The 20,182-nt window shown below is 37.3% G+C and overlaps 1 protein-coding gene across 1 annotated transcript in view; it reads left to right on the top strand.

Moving 5' to 3' along the window:
* Positions 1-20,182, top strand: part of ZSWIM6 (zinc finger SWIM-type containing 6) — a 221,674-nt gene that overhangs the window by 178,096 nt on the left and 23,396 nt on the right. Inside the window, exon 5 of the mRNA XM_055252129.2 lies at positions 17,767-17,946. Within this exon, the coding sequence (XP_055108104.1) occupies positions 17,767-17,946 (180 nt within the window). The remainder of the gene's footprint in view (positions 1-17,766; positions 17,947-20,182) is intronic.

Below are 20,182 nucleotides of genomic sequence, written 5' to 3'. Positions count from 1 at the left end.
CTCAGACTTTTAAATCACTCTCTTTGCCTATAGGCCCAGACTGGAGTCCTGGGAGCTAGAGAGAATAATGTCTATAGGAAAACAAAACACATTTAAAAGTCGCTTATTGAAACCAAGGGAAAAGGAGAGATTGAAATGTGTTTCAATGCCAAATGGAAATTAATTGTTCAAGAACTCATCATTACAAGTTTCAGAAGTATTTAAAGTTACTGATTTTTGTTTAATATGTTGTCTTGTTTTATTTTATTAAATGTAAAATACTTATAAGGGTATTCAGAGTGATTTCGAGTGATTCTTTAGTCTGAGCACTCCAATTCTGTTTTAACTGTTGATTCTCAATTTCTTCAACATCCAAGTCTTTCATCACAGTGGTTTGCAGGAGTGCACCTTTTGAAGCTGTGTGAATTCAACATTTAGCAAAAACACTCAAGTCTAAACAACCCGATGACGTTAGAAATTATTGTTCCTATTGGCTAAATGAGGGAACTGTCACCACCGAGAGCCTCAGTGTGCTTGCCTAAGGTCTTATGGCTGGTAATCCATATCTTAACCTTTCCAGATCAGACCTTGTTCATCAAAAACTTCTGCTTGGAAATGTAAAACAATGTGTGTGAGATGGGGCAAAATGGTGGTGATAATTTGTACATCTGAATGTTTGGTGGAAAAGATTGGCTTTCAAGGAGTAGAGTTCATTCTTGCCACCCACATTTGCTGAGTATGTGTTCTTGTCCACTGGCACTCTGCTTTTGGGGGGATGCAGAAGTCACCAAATGGCTTGCATGACTATTTGTGTTCTGCCTCAGCAACATTCTGCCCACACTCTCTGACTGGCTAGGTGTAAGATGTGAATAGGTTTAAGACCACTAAGGGGATTGGAACCATTTACTTTGTGTGATGAATGTTTTTTTTTTTTCTTCCCTGGGGGATTGCCTCCCTAGTTATGGTTTACTTTGCCTTGTATGTTACAGTGCCATCTTTTTGCTAAAATTACTGAGTATGGAATAGGCATAGTATTAGAAAGGAGAGTAGAAACATGCTGGATGTTAGAGAAAAGCTAGAGCTGATATGTGCCAGATGATGCACACACCAGCAGTTTGATAATAGCCTTTATATACTTTGATGCCTTGAAGCCAGGAAAGTAATTTAAAAGTGTTGAACTTACTTTTATTGTAATTCATAGCAAATAATTAAGTGTTCTTTGTGAAAGAACCAGTAGTACCTGACTAGGTGCCAGGTCCTCTGTCAGGTGCAGAAAATGATGACTTCTCACTGAGCCTTCTCTCCTGGTTTTGGCCGAGTCCTTAAAGGGTTAGTATTTCAGAGGGACAGCAGAATGAAGTGTTTAATCATCAAATAGCTTTATTTTTAAAGCTACAGATGTTTCAGGCGTATTGAAGGGAAAGGAGATAAATGCCCAAAGTGGGACTCTGAATTAATAAAATTTGGAGAATGACTTGCTCAATTTGGTTAACTTGGTTATTAAGGCTAATTACAGCTTTTGTGGTGATGACTGTTAAGATAAAAGACCATATCTATTATAGCTTTGAACTTGAATCTAACATTAAGAACATCTTTCAGGATGAAACCTCTCTTTAGGGAGGTGAGCAATAAAAGAAAGTTGCAAGCAAATTAATAAAGGCTTGGTTTTGAAAAAATTTCTCATTCTGCAAAATGGAAATTTTCTAATTAGAGAAATGTAAGCATGCATTTCTGTAAGCATCTGAGTTTTATGGAGTTTTTTTTTCTTCAAAATCATAGAAATCATTGTTTAAAGTTGCCAAGAATATTTAGCATCTTGTTTTTAAGGACCTCAACCTCTCTGAGTTTTAGTTTTCTCATTGCTATGGTCTGAATGTTTGTGTCCTCTCCAAAATTTTTATGTTGAAATTCTAACCCCCAAGGTGATGGCATTAGGAGTTGAGGCCTTTGGGAGGTGATCAGATCATAAGGGTGAAGCCCTCGTGAATGTGATTAGTGCTATTATAAAAGAGGCTTGAGGGAGCTTGCTTACCCCTTTCCTCATGTGAGGACACAATTAGAAGGTGCCATCTATGAGGGGTATGCCCTCACCAGATGCCAAATTTGCACCTTGATGTTGGACTTCCTACCCTCCAGAACCGTAAGCAGTAAATGTTTGTTGTTTTTGAGCTACCAAATTTATGGTATTTTTGTTATAGCAGCCTAAATAGACTAAGACACTTACCTTTAAAATAGAATAGTAATTCTGACTGTGAAGGGTTATTGTAACAAGTTAATGATAAATGATTGTAAAGCCCTAAATATGATGCCTCTAGCATATAGTGGGTACCCAATAAATGGTGACTATTAATGGGAATATGATTATTTAATTTTTAAGGTTGTACAAGTCTTACTATACTGTAAAATACATACATACTGTAAATACTATAAAAATATATACACTAAAATTTTTTAGTGTACAGTTTTGAGTTTGGACAAATGGACATCGTCATGTAACCACCACCACAATCAAGACAGAGAACAGTCTACCACCCCCCAAAAATTCCCTCATGCTGTCCCAGTCCCAGCAACCACTGATCTGTTCTCAGTCCCTTTAGTTTTGCCATTCCAGAATACCATATCAGTTGAATAATAAGCTTGTGTGTGTATACCCTTTTGATTCTGGCTTCCTTTATTTAGTATAGTATATTTGAGATATTTTGTGTACATCAGTGGGTTTTTGTTGTTGTTGTTATTGCTGAGTGGTATCCGCTGTATGAATGTACCATAGTTTGTTTATCCATTCACCAGTTGAAGAACATCTAGATTGGTTCCTGTCTTTCACATTTACAAATTAAGCAGCTATAAACATTCTTGTACAAGTTTTTGTGTGAACATAAATTTGTATTTCTCTTGGGCAAATCCCTAAGAGTGGGATTGCTGGGTCATATGGTCAAAATACATTTAACTTCATGTGAAACTGCCAAACTGTTTGCCAGAGTCTGTGCCATTTTAAACACTCTGCAAACAGCAATTTATGAGCATTCCAGTTGCTCCACATCCTTGCCTGCAGTTGCTGTCAGGTTAAAAAATTTTTTTATAATTGTAGCTATTATAATACATATATAATGGTATCTCATTGTGATCTTAATTTGTATTTTCTAATGATTAACAATATTGAGTATGTTTTTTGTCTGCAATTTGCCATCTATGTATCTTCTTTGGGAAAATGTCTTTCTAAATTTTTTGCCCTTTTCTGAAAAAATGGACTGTGTGTTTTAAAGCAGTTTTAGATTCACAGAAAAATTGAGCAGAGATTTCCCATGTACCCCTTCCCCCCAACTTAGGCATATTCTTTATTATTATTATTATTATTATACTTTAAGTTTTAGGGTACATGTGCACAATGTGCGGGTTTGTTACATATGTATACATGTGCCATGTTGGTGTGCTGCACCCATTAACTCGTCATTTAGCATCAGGTATATCTCCTAATGCTGTCCCTCCCCCCTCTCCCAACCCCACAATAGTCCCCAGAGTGTGATGTTCCCCTTCCTGTGTCCATGTGTTCTCATTGTTCAATTCCCACCTATGAGTGAGAACATGCGGTGTTTGATTTTTTGTTCTTGTGATAGTTTACTGAGAATGATGGTTTCCAGTTTCATCCATGTCCCTACAAAGGACATGAACTCATCATTTTTTATGGCTGCATAGTGTTCCATGGTGTATATGTGCCACATTTTCTTAATCCAGTCTATCATTGTTGGACATTTGGGTTGGTTCCAAGTCTTTGCTATTGTGAATAGTGCCGCAACAAACATACGTGTGCATGTGTCTTTATAGCAGCATGATTTATAGTCTTTTGGGTATATACCCAGTAATGGGATGGCTGGGTCAAATGGTATTTCTAGTTCTAGATCCCTGAGGAATCGCCACACTGACTTCCACAATGGTTGAACTAGTTTACAGTCCCACCAACAGTGTAAAAGTGTTCCTATTTCTCCACATCCTCTCCAGCACCTGTTGTTTCCTGACTTTTGAATGATGGCCATTCTAACTGGTGTGAGATGGTATCTCATTGTGGTTTTGATTTTCATTTCTCTGATAGCCAGTGATGATGAGCATTTTTTCATTTGTTTTTTGGATGCATAAATGTCTTCTTTTGAGAAGTGTCTGCTCATGTCCTTCGCCCACTTTTTGATGGGGTTGTTTGTTTTTTTCTTGTAAATTTGAGTTCATTGTAGATTCTGGATATTAGCCCTTTGTCAGATGAGTAGGTTGCGAAAATTTTCTCCCATTGTGTAGGTTGTCTGTTCACTCTGATGGTAGTTTCTTTTGCTGTGCAGAAGCTCTTTAGTTTAATTAGATCCCATTTGTCAGTTTTGGCTTTTGTTGCCATTGCTTTTGGTGTTTTAGACATGAAGTCCTTGCCCATGCCTATGTCCTGAATGGTATTGCCTAGGTTTTCTTCTAGGGTTTTTATGGTCTTAGGTCTAACATGTAAGTCTTTAATCCATCTTGAATTAATTTTTGTATAAGATGTAAGGAAGGGATCCAGTTTCAGCTTTCTACAAATGGCTAGCCAGTTTTCCCAGCACCATTTATTAAATAGGGAATCCTTTCCCCATTTCTTGTTTTTGTCAGGTTTGTGAAAGATCAGATAGTTGTAGATATGTGGCATTATTTCTGAGGGCTCTGTTCTGTTGCGTTGATCTATGTCTCTGTTTTGGTACCAGTACCATGCTGTTTTGGTTACTGTAGCCTTGTAGTATAGTTTGAAGTCAGGTAGCGTGATGCCTCCAGCTTTGTTCTTTTGGCTTAGGATTGACTTGGCGATGCGGGCTCTTTTTTGGTTCCATATGAACTTTAAAGTAGTTTTTTCCAATTCTGTGAAGAAAGTCATTGGTAGCTTGATGGGGATGGCATTGAATCTATAAATTACCTTGGACAGTATGGCCATTTTCACGATATTGATTCTTCCAACCCATGAGTATGGAATGTTCTTCCATTTGTTTGTATCCTCTTTTATTTCATTGAGCAGTGGTTTGTGGTTCTCCTTGAAGAGGTCCTTCACGTCCCTTGTAAGTTGGATTCGTAGGTATTTTATTCTCTTTGAAGCAATTGTGAATGGGAGTTCACTCATGATTTGGCTCTCTGTTTGTCTGTGATTGGTGTACAAGAATGCTTGTGATTTTTGTACATTGATTTTGTATCCTGAGACTTTGCTGAAGTTGCTTATCAGCTTGAGGAGATTTTGGGCTGAGACAATAGGGTTTTCTAGATATACAATCATGTCATCTGCAAACAGGGACAGTTTGAGTTCCTCTTTTCCTAATTGAATACCCTTTATTTCCTTCTCCTGTGTGATTGCCCTGGCCAGAACTTCCAACACTATGTTCAATAGGAGTGGTGAGAGAGGGCATCCCTGTCTTGTGCCAGTTTTCAAAGGGAATGCTTCCAGTTTTTGCCCATTCAGTATGATATTGGCTGTGGGTTTGTCATAGATAGCTCTTATTATTTTGAGATACGTCCCATCAATACCTAATTTATTGAGAGTTTTTAGCATAAAGGGTTGTTGAATTTTGTCAAAAGGCCTTTTCTGCATCTATTGAGATAATCATGTGGTTTTTGTCTTTGGTTCTGTTTATATGCTGGATTACATTTCTTGATTTGCGTATGTTGAACCAGCCTTGCATCCCAGGGATGAAGCCCACTTGATCATGGTGTATAAGCTTTTTGATGTGCTGCTGGATTCGGTTTGCCAGTATTTTATTGAGGATTTTTGCATCAATGTTCATCAAGGATATTGGTCTGAAATTCTCTTTTTTGGTTGTGTCTCTGCCTGGCTTTGGTATCAGGATGATGCTGGCCTCATAAAATGTGTTAGGGAGGATTCCCTCTTTTTCTATTGATTGGAATAGTTTCAGAATAAATGGTACCAGTTCCTCCTTGTACCTCTGGTAGAATTCAGCTGTGAATCCATCAGGTCCTGGACTCTTTTTGGTTGGTAAGCTATTGATTATTGCCACAATATCAGAGCCTGTTATTGGTCTATTCAGAGATTCAACTTCTTCCTGGTTTAGTCTTGAGAAGGTGTATTTGTCGAGAAATTTATCCATTTCTTCTAGATTTTCTAGTTTATTTGTGTAGAGGTGTTTGTAGTATTCTCTGATGGTAGTTTGTATTTCTGTGGGATCGGTGGTGATATCCCCTTTATCATTTTTTATTGCATCTATTTGATTCTTCTCTCTTTTCTTCTTTATTAGTCTTGCTAGCGGTATATCAATTTTGTTGATTTTTTAAAAAAACCAGCTCCTGGATTCATTAATTTTTTGAAGGGTTTTTTGTGTCTCTACGTCCTTCAGTTCTGCTCTGATATTAGTTATTTCTTGCCTTCTGCTAGCTTTTGAATGTGTTTGCTGTTGCTTTTCTTGTTCTTTTAATTGTGATGTTAGGGTGTCAGTTTTGGATCTTTCCTGCTTTCTCTTGTGGGCATTTAGTGCTATAAATGTCCCTCTACACGCTGCTTTGAATGTGTCCCAGAGATTCTGGTATGTTGTGTCTTTGTTCTCGTTGGTTTCAAAGAACATCTCTATTTCTGCCTTCATTTCATTATGTACCCAGTAGTCATTCAGGAGCAGGTTGTTCAGTTTCCATGTAGTTGAGCGGTTTTGAGTGAGTTTCTTAATCCTGAGTTCTAGTTTGATTGCACTGTGGTCTGAGAGACAGTTTGTTATAATTTCTGTTCTTTTACATTTGCTGAGGAGAGCTTTACTTCCAACTATGTGGTCAATTTTGGAATAAGTATGGTGTGGTGCTGAAAAAAATGTATATTCTGTTGATTTGGGGTGGAGAGTTCTGTAGATGTCTATTAGGTCCGCTTGGTGCAGAGCTGAGTTCAATTCCTGGGTATCCTTGTTAACTTTCTGTCTCGTTGATCTGTCTAATGTTGACAATGGGGTGTTAAAATCTGCCATTATTATTGTGTGGGAGTCTAAGTCTCTTTGTAGATCACTCAGGACTTGCTTTATGAATCTGGGTGCTCCTGTATTGGGTGCATACATATTTAGGATAGTTAGCTCTTCTTGTTGAATTGATCCCTTTACCATTATGTAATGGCCTTCTTTGTCTCTTTTGATCTTTGTTGGTTTAAAGTCTATTTTATCAGAGACTAGGAATGCAACCCCTGCCTGTTTTTGTTTTCCATTTGCTTGGTACATCTTCCTCCATCCCTTTATTTTGAGTCTATGTGTGTCTCTGCACGTGAGATGGCTTTCCTGAATACAGCACACTGATGGGTCTTGGCTCCTTATCCAATTTGCCAGTCTGTGTCTTTTAATTGGAGCATTTAGCCCATTTATATTTAAAGTTAATATTGTTATGTGTGAATTTGATCCTGTCATTGTGATGTCAGCTGGTTATTTTGCTCATTAGTTGATGCAGTTTCTTCCTAGCCTCGCTGGTCTTTACAACTTGGCATGTTTTTGCAGTGGCTGGTACCGGTTGTTCCTTTCCATGTTTAGTGCTTTCTTCAAGAGCTCTTTTAGGGCAGGCCTGGTGGTGACAAAATCACTCAGCATTTACTTGTCTGTAAAGTATTTAATTTCTTCTTCACTTATGAAGCTTAGTTTGGCTGGATATGAAATTCTGGGTTGAAAATTCTTTTCTTTAAGAATGTTGAATATTGGCCCCCACTCTCTTCTGCCTTGTAAAGTTTCTGCCGAGAGATCAGCTGTTAGTCTGATGGGCTTCCCTTTGTGGGTAACCCGACCTTTCTCTCTGGCTGCCCTTAACATTTTTCCTTCATTTCAACTTCGGTGAATCTGACAATTATGTGTCTTGGAGTTGCTCTTCTCGAGGAGTATCTTTGTGGCGTTCTCTGTATTTCCTGAATCTGAATGTTGGCCTGCCTTGCTAGATTGGGGAAGTTCTCCTGGGTAATATCTTGCAGAGTGTTTTCCAACTTGGTTCCATTCTCCCCATCACTTTCAGGTATACCAATCAGACATAGGTTTGGTCTTTTCACATAGTCCCATATTTCTTGGAGGCTTTGTTCGTTTCTTTTTATTCTTTTTTCTCTAAACTTCCCTTCTCGCTTCATTTCATTCATTTCATCTTCCATCACTGATACCCTTTCTTCCAGTTGATCGCATGGGCTACTGTGGCTTCTGCAGTCTTCACATAGTTCTCGAAACTTGGCTTTCAGCTCTGTCAGCTCCTTTAAGCACTTCTCTGCATTGGTTATTTTAGTTAAACATTCGTCTAATTTTTTTTCAAAGTTTTTAACTTCTTTGCCATTGGTTTGAATTTCCTCCTGTAGCTCGGAGTAGTTTGATCATCTGAAGCCTTCTTCTCTCAACTCGTCAAAGTCATTCTCCGTCTATCTTTATTCTGTTGCTGGTGAGGAACTGCATTCCTTTGGAGGTGGAGAGGCGCTCTGCTTTGTAGAGTTTCCAGTTTTTCTGCTCTGTTTTCTCCCCATCTTTGTAGTTTTTTCTACTTTTGGTCTTTGATGATGGTGATGTACAGATGGGTTTTTGGTATGGGTGTCCTTTCTGTTTGTTAGTTTTCCTTCTAACAGACAGGACCCTCAGCTGCAAGTCTGTTGGACTTTGCTAGAAGTCCACTCCAGACCCTGTTTGGCTGGGTGTCAGCAGCGGTGGCTGCAGAACAGGGATTTTCCTGAACCACAAATTCAGCTGTCTGATCATTCCTCTGGAAGTTTTGTCTCAGAGGAGTACCCGGCAAGTGAGGTGTCAGTCTGTCCCTACTGTGGGGTGCCTCCCAGTTAGGCTGCTCTGGGGTCAGGGTCCCACTTTAGGAGGCAGTCTGCCCGTTCTCAGATCTCCAGCTGTGTGCTGGGAGAACCACTACTGTCTTCAAAGCTGTCACACAGGGACATTTAAGTCTGCAGAGGTTCCTGCTGACTTTTTGTTTGTCTGTGCCCTGCCCCCAGAGGTGGAGGCTACAGAGGCAGGCAGGCCTCCTTGAGCTGTGGTGGTCTCCACCCAGTTCGAGCTTCCTGGCTGCTTTGTTTACCTAAGCAAGCCTGGACAATGGTGGGCGTCCCTCCCCCAGCCTCGCTGCTGCCTTGCAGTTTGATCTCAGACTGCTGTGCTAGCTAGCAATCAGCGAGACTCTGTGGGCATAGGACCCTCTGAACCAGGTGCGGGACACAATCTCCTGGTGTGCCCTTTTCCAAGCCCATTGGAAAAGTGCAGTATTAGGGTGGGAGTGACCCGATTTTCCAGGTGCCGTCTGTCACCCCATTCTTTGAATAGGAAATGGAGCTCCCTGACCCCTTGTGCTTCCCGAGTGAGGCGAGGCAATGCCTTGCCTTTCTTTGGCTCGCGCACGGTGCACTGCACCGACTGTCCTGCACTCACTGTTTGGCACTCCCTAGTGAAATGAACCTGGTACCTCAGATGGAAATGCAGAAATCACTCGTCTTCTGTGTCGCTCACGCTGGGAGCTGTAGACCGGAGCTGTTCCTATTTGGCCATCTTCTTAAGTCAACTTATGCATATTCTGTCTCATTATCAACATCCCCCACCAGAGTCATACAATTGATGAACCTACACTGACATTTTATTATCACCCAATGTCCATAGTTTACATTAGAGGTTCTCTCTGAATGGTACGCATTTGATGGGTTCGGACAAATGTATAATGATACATGTATCCACCATTAAAATATCAAACAGTAGTTTCACTATGCTAAAAATCCTCTATGCTGTTCCTATTCGTCTCTTCCTGCACCCAAACTCCTGGCTGCCACTGTTCTTTTTACCATCTCCGTAGTTTTTTCTTTTCCAGAATGTCATGTAGTTGGAATATTACAGTATGCAGCCTTTTCAGATTGGATCACTTAGTTAATATGCATTTAAGTTTCCTCCATGTCTTTTCTTGGCTTGATAGTCTTTTCTTTGCCCAGTTCTACTGAGTTAAACTCCTTAATGAGTTTTGAGAGGATTTATATATTCTAGATCCAAGTCCTTTATCACGTGTACAAGTTGCAGATATTTTCTCCTAGTCTGTAACTTGTTTTCTCATTCTCTTAACAGTGTCTTTTGTAGAATAAAACTTTTAAATTTTGATGAAGTCTACTTTATCAATTTTGTCTTTTATGGGTCATGCTTTTGATTATCTAACATTATCTTTGCCTAAATCAAGGTTACAATGATTTTCTCCTAAACTTTTTTCTAGCAGTTTTGTTGTTTTAATCTTTTTATTTAGGTTCATGATCCACTTTGAGTTAATTTTTTTATAAAGTATATAATATGGATTTTGGTTCATTTTTTTTCACATGAATATCTAATTGTTCCCAGCACCATTTGTTGAAAAAACTTACCTTTTCTCCACTCAATTGACTTTGAACGTTGAATTAACTATATTTGTGTAGGTATATTTCTGAACTCTATTCTGTTCCTTTGATCTGTGTGCCTATCCCTTCATCACTAGTGCAGTTTTGATTACTGTAGCTTTATAGGAAGTCTTAAATCTTTTGTCTTTGTCCTTCTTACAACTTTGCCCTTTTTAAAAATTGTTTTGGCTATTCATTCTATTGCATTTCTTGTCGGTATACACACAAACACTGGCTAGGGTTTTGAGTGAGGTTATATAGAATATATAGATCAATTTGGGGAGAATTGACATGTTAGCAGTCTTGTGTTTTCCAATCCATGAACATGGTAACCTCCCACTTTTCAATATTATCTTTGATTTCTTCCATCAGCGTTTTGTAGTTTTTAACATAGAGACTGCACATGTTTTCGTAGAATTATAAGCCAAGATTTTTTGGTGCTAAGATGAATAGTACTTTTTGGGTAAGTTTTGATTTGCAGTTGTTCATATTTAGCATATATATCTACAGTTTTTTGTTTAAGTGTTTTTTTTTCATTTGAACTTATATAATATGACCTTGTTATACTTACTGGTTCTAGGAGCAATTTTGTCCTTTCCACTTGATGTCTTTAACCCCCTTCCCTTGCTTTATTGGCCTGTCTAGAATTTCCAGTGTGATGCTGAATAGAAGTGGTAAGAGCAGATATCTTTGCCTTGTTTCTATCTTAGGGGAATAGTATTCAGTCTTTTGCTATTATTGTGTTAACTATAGGATTTTTTGCAGATGCCCTTTATCAGGTTAAGGAAGTTCGCTCCTATTCCTAGTTTACTGAGAGCTTGCTTTATCATGAAGGAATGTCAAATTTTGCCAAATGCTTTTTCTGTATCTGTTGAGTTATCATATGGTTTTTCTTCATTAGTCTAAATATGGTGAATTATACTAATTTATTTTTGAATGTTAAACTAGCTTTGCATTCCTGTGATAAACCCTATGTTATTGTGTATTTTCCTTTTCTGATATTGCTTAATTAGATTTGCTAATATTTTTGTTGAGGCATTTTACTTCTATGCTCATGAGGGATATTGATCTGCAGTTGAGCCTACTTGTAATGATTTCATCTGGTTTTAGTATCAGGGTAATAATGCTGGCCTCATATGGTGGGAACCCTTCCCTCCTCTTCCATTTTCTGGAAGACATTGTGTAGAATTGATACTATTTCTTAAATGTTTGGTAGACTTTTCCAGGGAAACATCTGGATCTGTATTGTTAGAGATTTTTAACTGCAAATTTAATTTCTTTAATTAGTTTACAACCATTTAGATTATTACTTCCTCTTGAGTGAGCTTTGGTAGTTTGTGACTTTCAAGGAATTTTTTCATTTTATCTAAGTTGTAGAATTTATCAGCATAAAGTTGTCCAGAGTATTCCCTTAGGATCCTTTTAATAGCTCTGAGATCTATAATGATGTCACTGCAACCTCCACCTCCCTGGTTCAAGCAATTCCCCTGTCTCAGCCTCCAAAGTAGCTGGGTTTACAGGCACATGCCACCATGCCCGGCTAATTTTTTTTGTATTTTTAGTTGAGACAGGGTTTCACCATGTTAGCTGTTGGAGTTTCTCAAACTCCTGACCTTAGGCAATCTGCCTGCCTCAGCCTCCCAAAGTGCTGGGATTACAGGCATGAGCCACTGCGCCTGGCCGATGTGCCCTTTTTTTTTATTCCTGACACTGGTAGTGTATATCTTCTCTCTCTCTCTCCCTCTCCCTCTCTCTCTCCTAGTGTGTATCTTCTCTCTCTCTCTCTTTTTTTTTTTTTTGTCAGCCTGGCTATAGCTTCATTGATTTTATAAATCTTTTTAAAGAACCACCTTTTGTTTCATTGATTTTTTTTCCTGCTCGTTTTCAGTCTCACAGATTTCTGATCTCTTACTTTCTTCTGCTTTCTTTGACTTTGGTTTCTCATTCTTTTTCTGTTTTCTTAAGGTGGGTATTTAGATCATTGATTTGAATCCTTTTTATTTTCCACTATAAGCATTTAATACTCTAAATTTTTCTCTCAACACTTTTTTTAGCTGTATACCATAAACTTCAAAATATTTTTTCATTTTTATTCAATATAAAGTATTTTCGGATTTTCCTTGTGACTATTTCTTTGACTCATGAGTTATTGGAAATATGTTGTTTAATTTCCAGATATTTTGGAATTTTTCAAATACCTTTCTTTTACTAATTTCTAAGTTAATTCTGTATTGTCAGAGAATGTATACGTGGTGTGATTTCAGTTCTTTTAAATTTGTCAAAATTTGTTTTATGGCCTAGAATATAGACTATCTTGGTGAATGTTTTTTGTACATTTTAAAATAGTAGGTTGTATCTGGCACAGTGGCTTACACCTATAATCCCAGAGCTTTGAGAGGCTGAGGCGGGAAGACTGCTTGAGGATAGCTATAGTTTGAGGCCAGCCTGGGAAACATAGTGAGACCCCGTCTCCTCAGGAGGCTGAGGCAGGATGATTCCTTCAGCCCAGGAGTTTGAGGCTGCAGGGAGCTATGATCATACCACTGCACTCGAGCCTAGGTGACAGAGGAAGATCTTGTCTCAATAAATAAATAAATGAACAGTAGGTTTTTGTTTGTTTGTTTCTGCTAATGTTAGGTGAAGTGTTTTATAAATGTCAGGTTTAGTTGGTTGATATTGTTCATCTTAGTCCTTTTTGTGCTGCTGTAACAGAATATCTGAGACTGGAAAATTATAAAGAGCAGAGATTTGTTTCTTACAGTTCTGGAGGCTGGGAAGTCCAAGGTTGAGGGTCCCGCATCTGGCAAGGGCCTTCTTGCTGCATCATTCCGTGATACAGGACAGAGGGCAAGAAAATCATGCATGCAAGAGAGTAGGGTAGAGGCCCCAAATCATCCTTTTATCAGAAACCCACTCCTGAGATAACTAACCCACTCCCACCATAACAGCATTAATCCATTCATGAGAGCACAGCCTTCATGACTTAATCACTTCTTAAGGGCCTCACCTCTCAACACTGTTGCATTGAGGGTTATGTTTCTAACACATGAACTTTGGGGGACACATTCAGAGCATAGCAGTGTTCAGGTATTTGCTAATTTTCTGGCTACTTGTTCTGTTAGTTACTGAAAGAAGAATGTTGAAGTCTCCAAATATAATTTTGGATTTGCCTATTTCTCCTTTAAGCTCTGTCAGTTTTGCTTCCTGTATTTTGAAGTCTTATTGTGAGGTGCAGCAGAGTCATCTGGGATTATGTCTTTTTGAAAAACTGTCCCTTTTATCTTTATGTAATGCCCCTCTTTATACCTGGTATAGTATTCCTTGTTCTAAAGTTGGCTTTATCTGATACTGATATAGTCATACCAGCTTTATTTTATAGTGTTTTTTCATGGTATATCTTTTTTCTTCCTTTTACATTTAATCTATGTTATTATATTTACAGTGGATTTCTTATACACAGTATAAGAAAGATTTGGGTCTTGTTTTTTAGCCTGATTTGACCATTTCTTTTAATTTATATGTTTAGACCATTAATATTTTATATAATTATTGATGTGGTTGTTGAATTTAGGTCTACCATTTAATCATTTGTTTTTTGTTTATCCCCTCTGTTTCCATTCATCTCTTCCCTCTCTCTTGCTTTCTTTTGGATTATTTATTTTAAAAATGTTTTATTATAATTTAATTTCTATTATCCTTTGTGTTTGTATCTCCTAGAATATTTTTTGTGGTATCAGCATTGTAGTAAACAGACCTAAGCTTTCACAGTCTACTTGAAGTTAATATTTTGCCATGTTAAATGGCATGTAGAGTATAACAAAAATAAACTATATATATATATATATAGTTTTGTGGTTGTTAGGCTCTACATGCCATTTAACATGGCAAATACATATATATATATCATACTTATATACGTTATAGATACAGTTTTTATATATATTTTTCCTTTACTCTCCCTTTTTTATGTTATAGTTGTCATGTGCAGTACCTCTATATGCATTTAAAACTCCACAAAATGGTGCTTAAATTCTTGCTTTTAACAGTCATACTTTTAAAGAACTTAAAAGTCAAAAATAATCTATTTACTGAGATATTTATCATTTCTATTGTTCTTCCTTTATTCCTGAACTTCCAAGTTTCCTTCTGATACTATTTCTCCTCGGTGTAAAGAATTTCCTTCAACATTTCTTTTAGAACAGATGTCTTGGAACGAATACTGTAAATTTTCCCTGATCTGGGTATGGTTATATTTCATCATCACTCCTGAATGATACTTTCGCTGGATATAGAATTCTCATTGACACTTCAGTTTCTTTTAATGCTTTAAAGATATTGTTCCATTGTATTCTGTTTCCTGATGAGAAATTTCTAATTATTCAAGTCACTATTCTTCTATGTATGGTATTTTTATTTTCTCTGTTTTCAGGATTTTTTTCTTCATCTTCACTTTTCAGCAGTTTATGTTATGTTTGGGAATGGTTTTCTCTGAGTTTATCTTATTCGAGGTTGGCTAAGCTTCTTGGATCTGTAAGTTCATATCTTTCTCCAAATTTGGGAGGCTTTCAGTCATGATTTCTTCCAATTTTTTCTTCTCCTTATCTTTTGGGAATCGAACGACATAAATGTTAAACCTTTTGATATTTTCTTACTTGTTTTTAAGGCTCAGCTCATTTATGCCTAGTTGTTTTTCTCTCTTCAGTTGAGATCATTTCTAGCTTCACATTCACTGACTTTCCCCTCTGTCATCTCCATTCTGCTATTGATCCCATCCAGTTAATTTTTAATTTCAGATATTGTTTTATTGGCCCTAAAATTTCTGTTTAGTTCATTTTTTTATAGTTTATATTTCACTTCTGAAAACTGCCTTTCTATTCCTTTCAATAGTGTTTACTTTCATCTCATGGAGCATAATTACAATAGTTGGTATAGGGCTTCTGACTGATAATTCTAACATCTAGTTCATCTTGCTTGGTATCTGTTGACTGTTTTTTCCCCTTGAGAATTGGTCACATTTTGCTGTTTCTTCGTAAGTCACATAATTTTGAGTCCTGGACATTTTGAATATTGTATCATGAGAGCCTGGGGATTGTTTAAAGAATTGAAATCCTCAGGCTGAGGCAGGAGAATGGCGTGAACCCAGTAGGCGGAGTTTGCAGTGAGCCGAGATCGCGCCACTGCACTCCAGCCTGGGCGACAGAGCGAGACTCCACCTCAAAAAAAAAAAAAAAAAAAAAAGAAGAAAAAAAGAATTGAAATCCTCAGGAGATTGTTTTAAAAAATTTCTTAAAGCATGCAAGAAACCAGAGTAGATTCAGGCCATAAGTTGTTTCTCCTTTTCCCCTCCATTGGGTGATAGTTCCAATGTCAGTTAGTTTTCAAAACCTTGGTTATGCTGCCTTGGATCTGTCTCATGCACGTGAAGCGTAACCAGGACTTCTACCAGTTTGTACACAGAATTCAGAGATCCCCCTTTCCACCTCCTGGTTTGGGGGTCCTTTTCCCCTGTGCTTACACCAGCTAGATAAGGGTTCTCAAATTTTTGCTGCATGTGTCGTTTATAAAGTTCCCTGGATGGGGCTAATTTTATTTCAATGCTAGGAGAAAAAAAAGAAGGGGAAACATAATGGCAAGTCACCCCCATCAGGGTTGCTTCTCCAGGTTTTATTTTCTCTCCAATCTGCTTGCTCTTACTTTTCAGAATCCTCAGGTTACTATTTTTTTGTATGTTGTCCAAAGTTTTTGTTATTATCATTGGGAGGGACGGGCGTGGGCTTACTCCATCTTCACTAGCCATGTTGTATTTTTAATTGGCATTTTAAAATATAGATATGCAGATTGTAAATATCTGTGGCTTAGATAGGTTGTGGCCCTTTTTGTTTTCTGTTGATAAAAGCTATTTGATATTTAAAATAATAGATACTCTTACATAGCAGTCCCCAACCTTTTTGGCACCAGGGACTGGTTTCATGGAAGACAGTTTTTCCACGGATGGGGGGTGGGAGAGGATGCTTTCGGGGTGAAACTGTATCACCTCAGATTATCAGGCATTAGTTAGATTCCCATAAGCAGCATGCAAGCTAGATCCCTCACATGCTCAGTTCACAATAGTATTCGTGTTCCTATGAGAATCTAATGCCACCGCTGATCTGACAGGAGGCAGAACTCAGACGGTAATACTTGTTCGTCTGCCATTCACCTCCTGCTGTGTGGCCAGGTTCCTAACAGGCCATGGCTCAGTTCCTAACAGACCACAGACTGGTACCAGTCTGCAGCCCGGGGGTTGGGGACCCCCGCCCTAATGGAAGAAGCTTGTTTATTTTTAATGAGGAAGAATGTAAGCCCTATCTTTTGGACAAATAAAACATAAACAGTTTTCATTCCTACCATTATTATGCATTTAACTAACAAACGATTAAAACATAAACAGACATGCACACATACCTTTTGAAAGAAGTAGTGTTGTGAAAAGCTTTGGAATACTGGTATCTGTCTTGCTTTGAAATTTAAGTAAAACTTGAACTTTTAAAATTTGTGAAATATTTGCTTGAATTTTCTACCTCTTCAAAGAATGTAGAAAGGAATAATTTATTGGACCTTAATTATTCAAATTATGAGTTATGCCTTTATTCTAAATGTATGATTGCCTTTCCTTTGAAAAACTAGGGAAATTTTGATTATGGTTTAGTAATTTTACTCATGAACATATAAATTTAGTGATTTCAACTATATTTTTAAAATCAGTTCCTGATTAAATCATTTAGGGAAGTGTGTTTAAATGAATTTTATTTTTGAAAGACCTATTTTACTGGCTTTTTTTTGCCCCAAACTATTCACACTTTACTGACAGATAAATATGCATACTAATTAATAAACATAATTAAGTTTGAAATTATAAGGAGAACAGGAAGTTATTTGTGTCCACTATATGCCTTAATGATTTTATTGTAAAAAGTAATTTTAGAAAGTAAATTCAATTTTTGTGCAGAACCATTTGGAGTGATATATTGCAGTATCCATGTATAGAGTCTGTAAATTGGACACTGGGATGGTATATGTTATTGGCATTTTTGTCTAAAATGTCATACAAGTAAGAAGTTGATTACTATTGGCATTTGTGAAATATGAAGTATATTTTATTACGTAAGAGTATTTGGATATTTGGTTCAAACTTTGGATCTGTTGTCCTCCTTTCAATAAACTCTCTGTGGGATTTGTGGCTTACGTTAAGGAGAATTGAGTTATAAAAATGACCGACTTGGATCTATTTTGAAATTGTTTAAAATTTATAATTAACTTGATAATTTAAATAATTTAAATTTAAAATTTTAAATATAATATAAATTACATTTTTAACTTTTAATAAATTTAAACAATTTAACTTGATAACATTGGATATTTTTATAATTTTTAAACATTTACTTTCCTTTCCTCCTTTAAATTAGGTGCTCTGTGGATGTGTATAGTTTTAAACCCCCACTGCAAGTTGGAGCAAAAGGCCAGTTGGCTAAAACAGCTGAAGAAATGGAATAGTGTTGATGTCTGTCCATGGGAAGACGGAAATCATGGCAGTGAATTACCCAACTTAACCAATGCTCTGCCTCAGGGTGCAAATGCCAACCAAGGTGAGTCTACCGTAATGTTCTGCCTAAATTGTAGCTACTTAATTATGCATATGTGCTTATAATAGTAACTTACAAGGTATATGGGAAAATGATTTTACCAACTTAAGAACTTACAACTCCAGTACTTAATATGTATTGACTGTGAGTGTATGTGTGTCTGTGTGTATGTTTTAAATTTAACTGAGATATTTGTATGCTTTTTTATATTCTCAGAATATGGATGGATATAATACTTATTTTATATATTAGTATGTGTTAAAATGGCCTATTAATGATTTGTTATGGACATTCTTCTCTAATTTAAAAAGATCATGGAGTAGGATGGTTAATATATTACTTTTAAAACAAACTATCAAGAGGCTTGAGGAGCTAAATATGTTTTTATCTTTGTTGGTCAATCCATGTTTGATCTACTGTATAATTTAGTCACTTAAAAATTCTTAGTTTTAAAATGTAGTAAGGAAATATTTTATGACTTGACTGAAGGACATAGAATGCTGTTGACATTTTACTGGGAAATTTTTTTATTGTGAGGGGTTGTCTAGCATAGTTGTTCCCACCTGCTGTAGGCCAATAGTGCCCTCCAAGTTTTGGGACAACCAAGAAATGCTCCCAGACATTTCCAAAAGAACCTCTGTCTCTCATTTCTGTCCTGTTTTATTTTTTGTTTTGTTTTTTGTTTTTTTTTTTTTTTTAGCTTCTCCCTCTCTATTGTACCTGTCTATTCAACCCAAGTCTCTCCCATCTTTAAAAAAACTTCCTTCCTTGGCCCCATTTTCCCTTCTACCTGCTGCAGAATGTTCTCTTCCCTTTCAAAATGAAATTCTTAAGTAATTATTTCTTGCCAATAGGAATTTTATTAACTAATTCATGACACTATTTTTGCATGATTCAGTGCATTTTTTTGGGAGAAAATTTGAAAGATTTTAAAGTCATGATAGAAGCAAGGTGGGAATTAAATAACATTAGGATTCAGAGTCAAGACTACATTCTCTATGTACTAGCCACATGCGGAATTTGTACTACTAGAAATAACTGGAACAATGTGCTGAGTTTGAATGTGATGTTAGTATAGTGTTTTTAGTCTCTGCAAAGAAAAAATGATATGTATTACTCCATAGGGACTTTTCCAATCAAAAAGAAGTTTTAGAACTTGAGAAAGACAATTGTCTGACTCTGCCTTGTCTAGAGATATTTGCCATGGGAATTCAGTATTTGAAGTCTGTCATGTCTTTACTGCCCATGATGATTGTATTTAATAACTTCGAAGAAAATAAATGTATTCCACATACCCTGTTTTTATCCAGGTGCTCAGAATTTTTAAGTTTAGTTGTTCAACATTTATTCTCTTCCATTGCTAGGAAAGGGTAGCCTACATCTACATAGGTAATATTCTTAATCCCCTTCTATTTATACTATGTTTCATTCCCCACTGCTTTTGGGGACTGCTACTCAAACATTTTACATTTTACTTTTTACATTCCGTTTATTCTGTTACCCTTGATTAAGCATGAATATTTCATGGCCTTAGAAAGCTGGTAAGAAATGGCCAGCCTCCAGACTTAAAGAGTTCATTTCACTTAGGGTTTGGCCTAGGTGATACAATTCAGGACCTCGTTTCTAAGGGCAGTGTTTATATCTGTTGGACCTAAAGGCACCAGGGTACCTACTTTTAGCAGAATACCCCCATCCTTCTGAGGGGCTGTCAGAAGAGACATGCCTGCAGAGGAGGTCTGGTGTTCATACCTGTAGTGCCTTCCCTGTACAGCTCAGCTGGCTCCCCAGGGTAGAGCTCGTGGTTGCCAATAAAGTCCAGCAGCTGTGCCATTGCAGCTGGACTGGGTGTGCACACAGTATAGGCCATGAACAGAATTTCTTGTGTTTACACATTAGAGTGAATGTGAAGGGCTTATCCAGGCTCTGCCTCTGCTGAGGTAATTTGTTAGAATTAATGAATAACAACATTGCAATCTATACCCTTTGAAAGAGAATGATTTTTTAATATACCAAAATTATAGCCAATTTTATAATTTTTTTTTTTTTTTTTTTTGAGACGGAGTCTTGCTCTTTCTCCCAGGCCAGAGTGCAGTGGCACGATCTCGGCTCACTGCAAGCTCCGCCTCCCGGGTTCATGCCATTGTCCTGCCTCAGCCTCCCAAGTAGCTGGGACTACAGGCGCCTGCCACCACGCCCGGCTAATTTTTTTGTATTTTTAGTAGAGACGGGGTTTCACCGT

The sequence above is a fragment of the Symphalangus syndactylus genome, chromosome 18 (genome assembly GCF_028878055.3).
Source record: "Symphalangus syndactylus isolate Jambi chromosome 18, NHGRI_mSymSyn1-v2.1_pri, whole genome shotgun sequence".
Classification (NCBI taxonomy): domain Eukaryota; kingdom Metazoa; phylum Chordata; class Mammalia; order Primates; family Hylobatidae; genus Symphalangus; species Symphalangus syndactylus.
The sequence above is the reverse complement of the archived record's forward strand: the minus strand, read 5'-3'. Positions and strand labels throughout refer to the sequence as shown.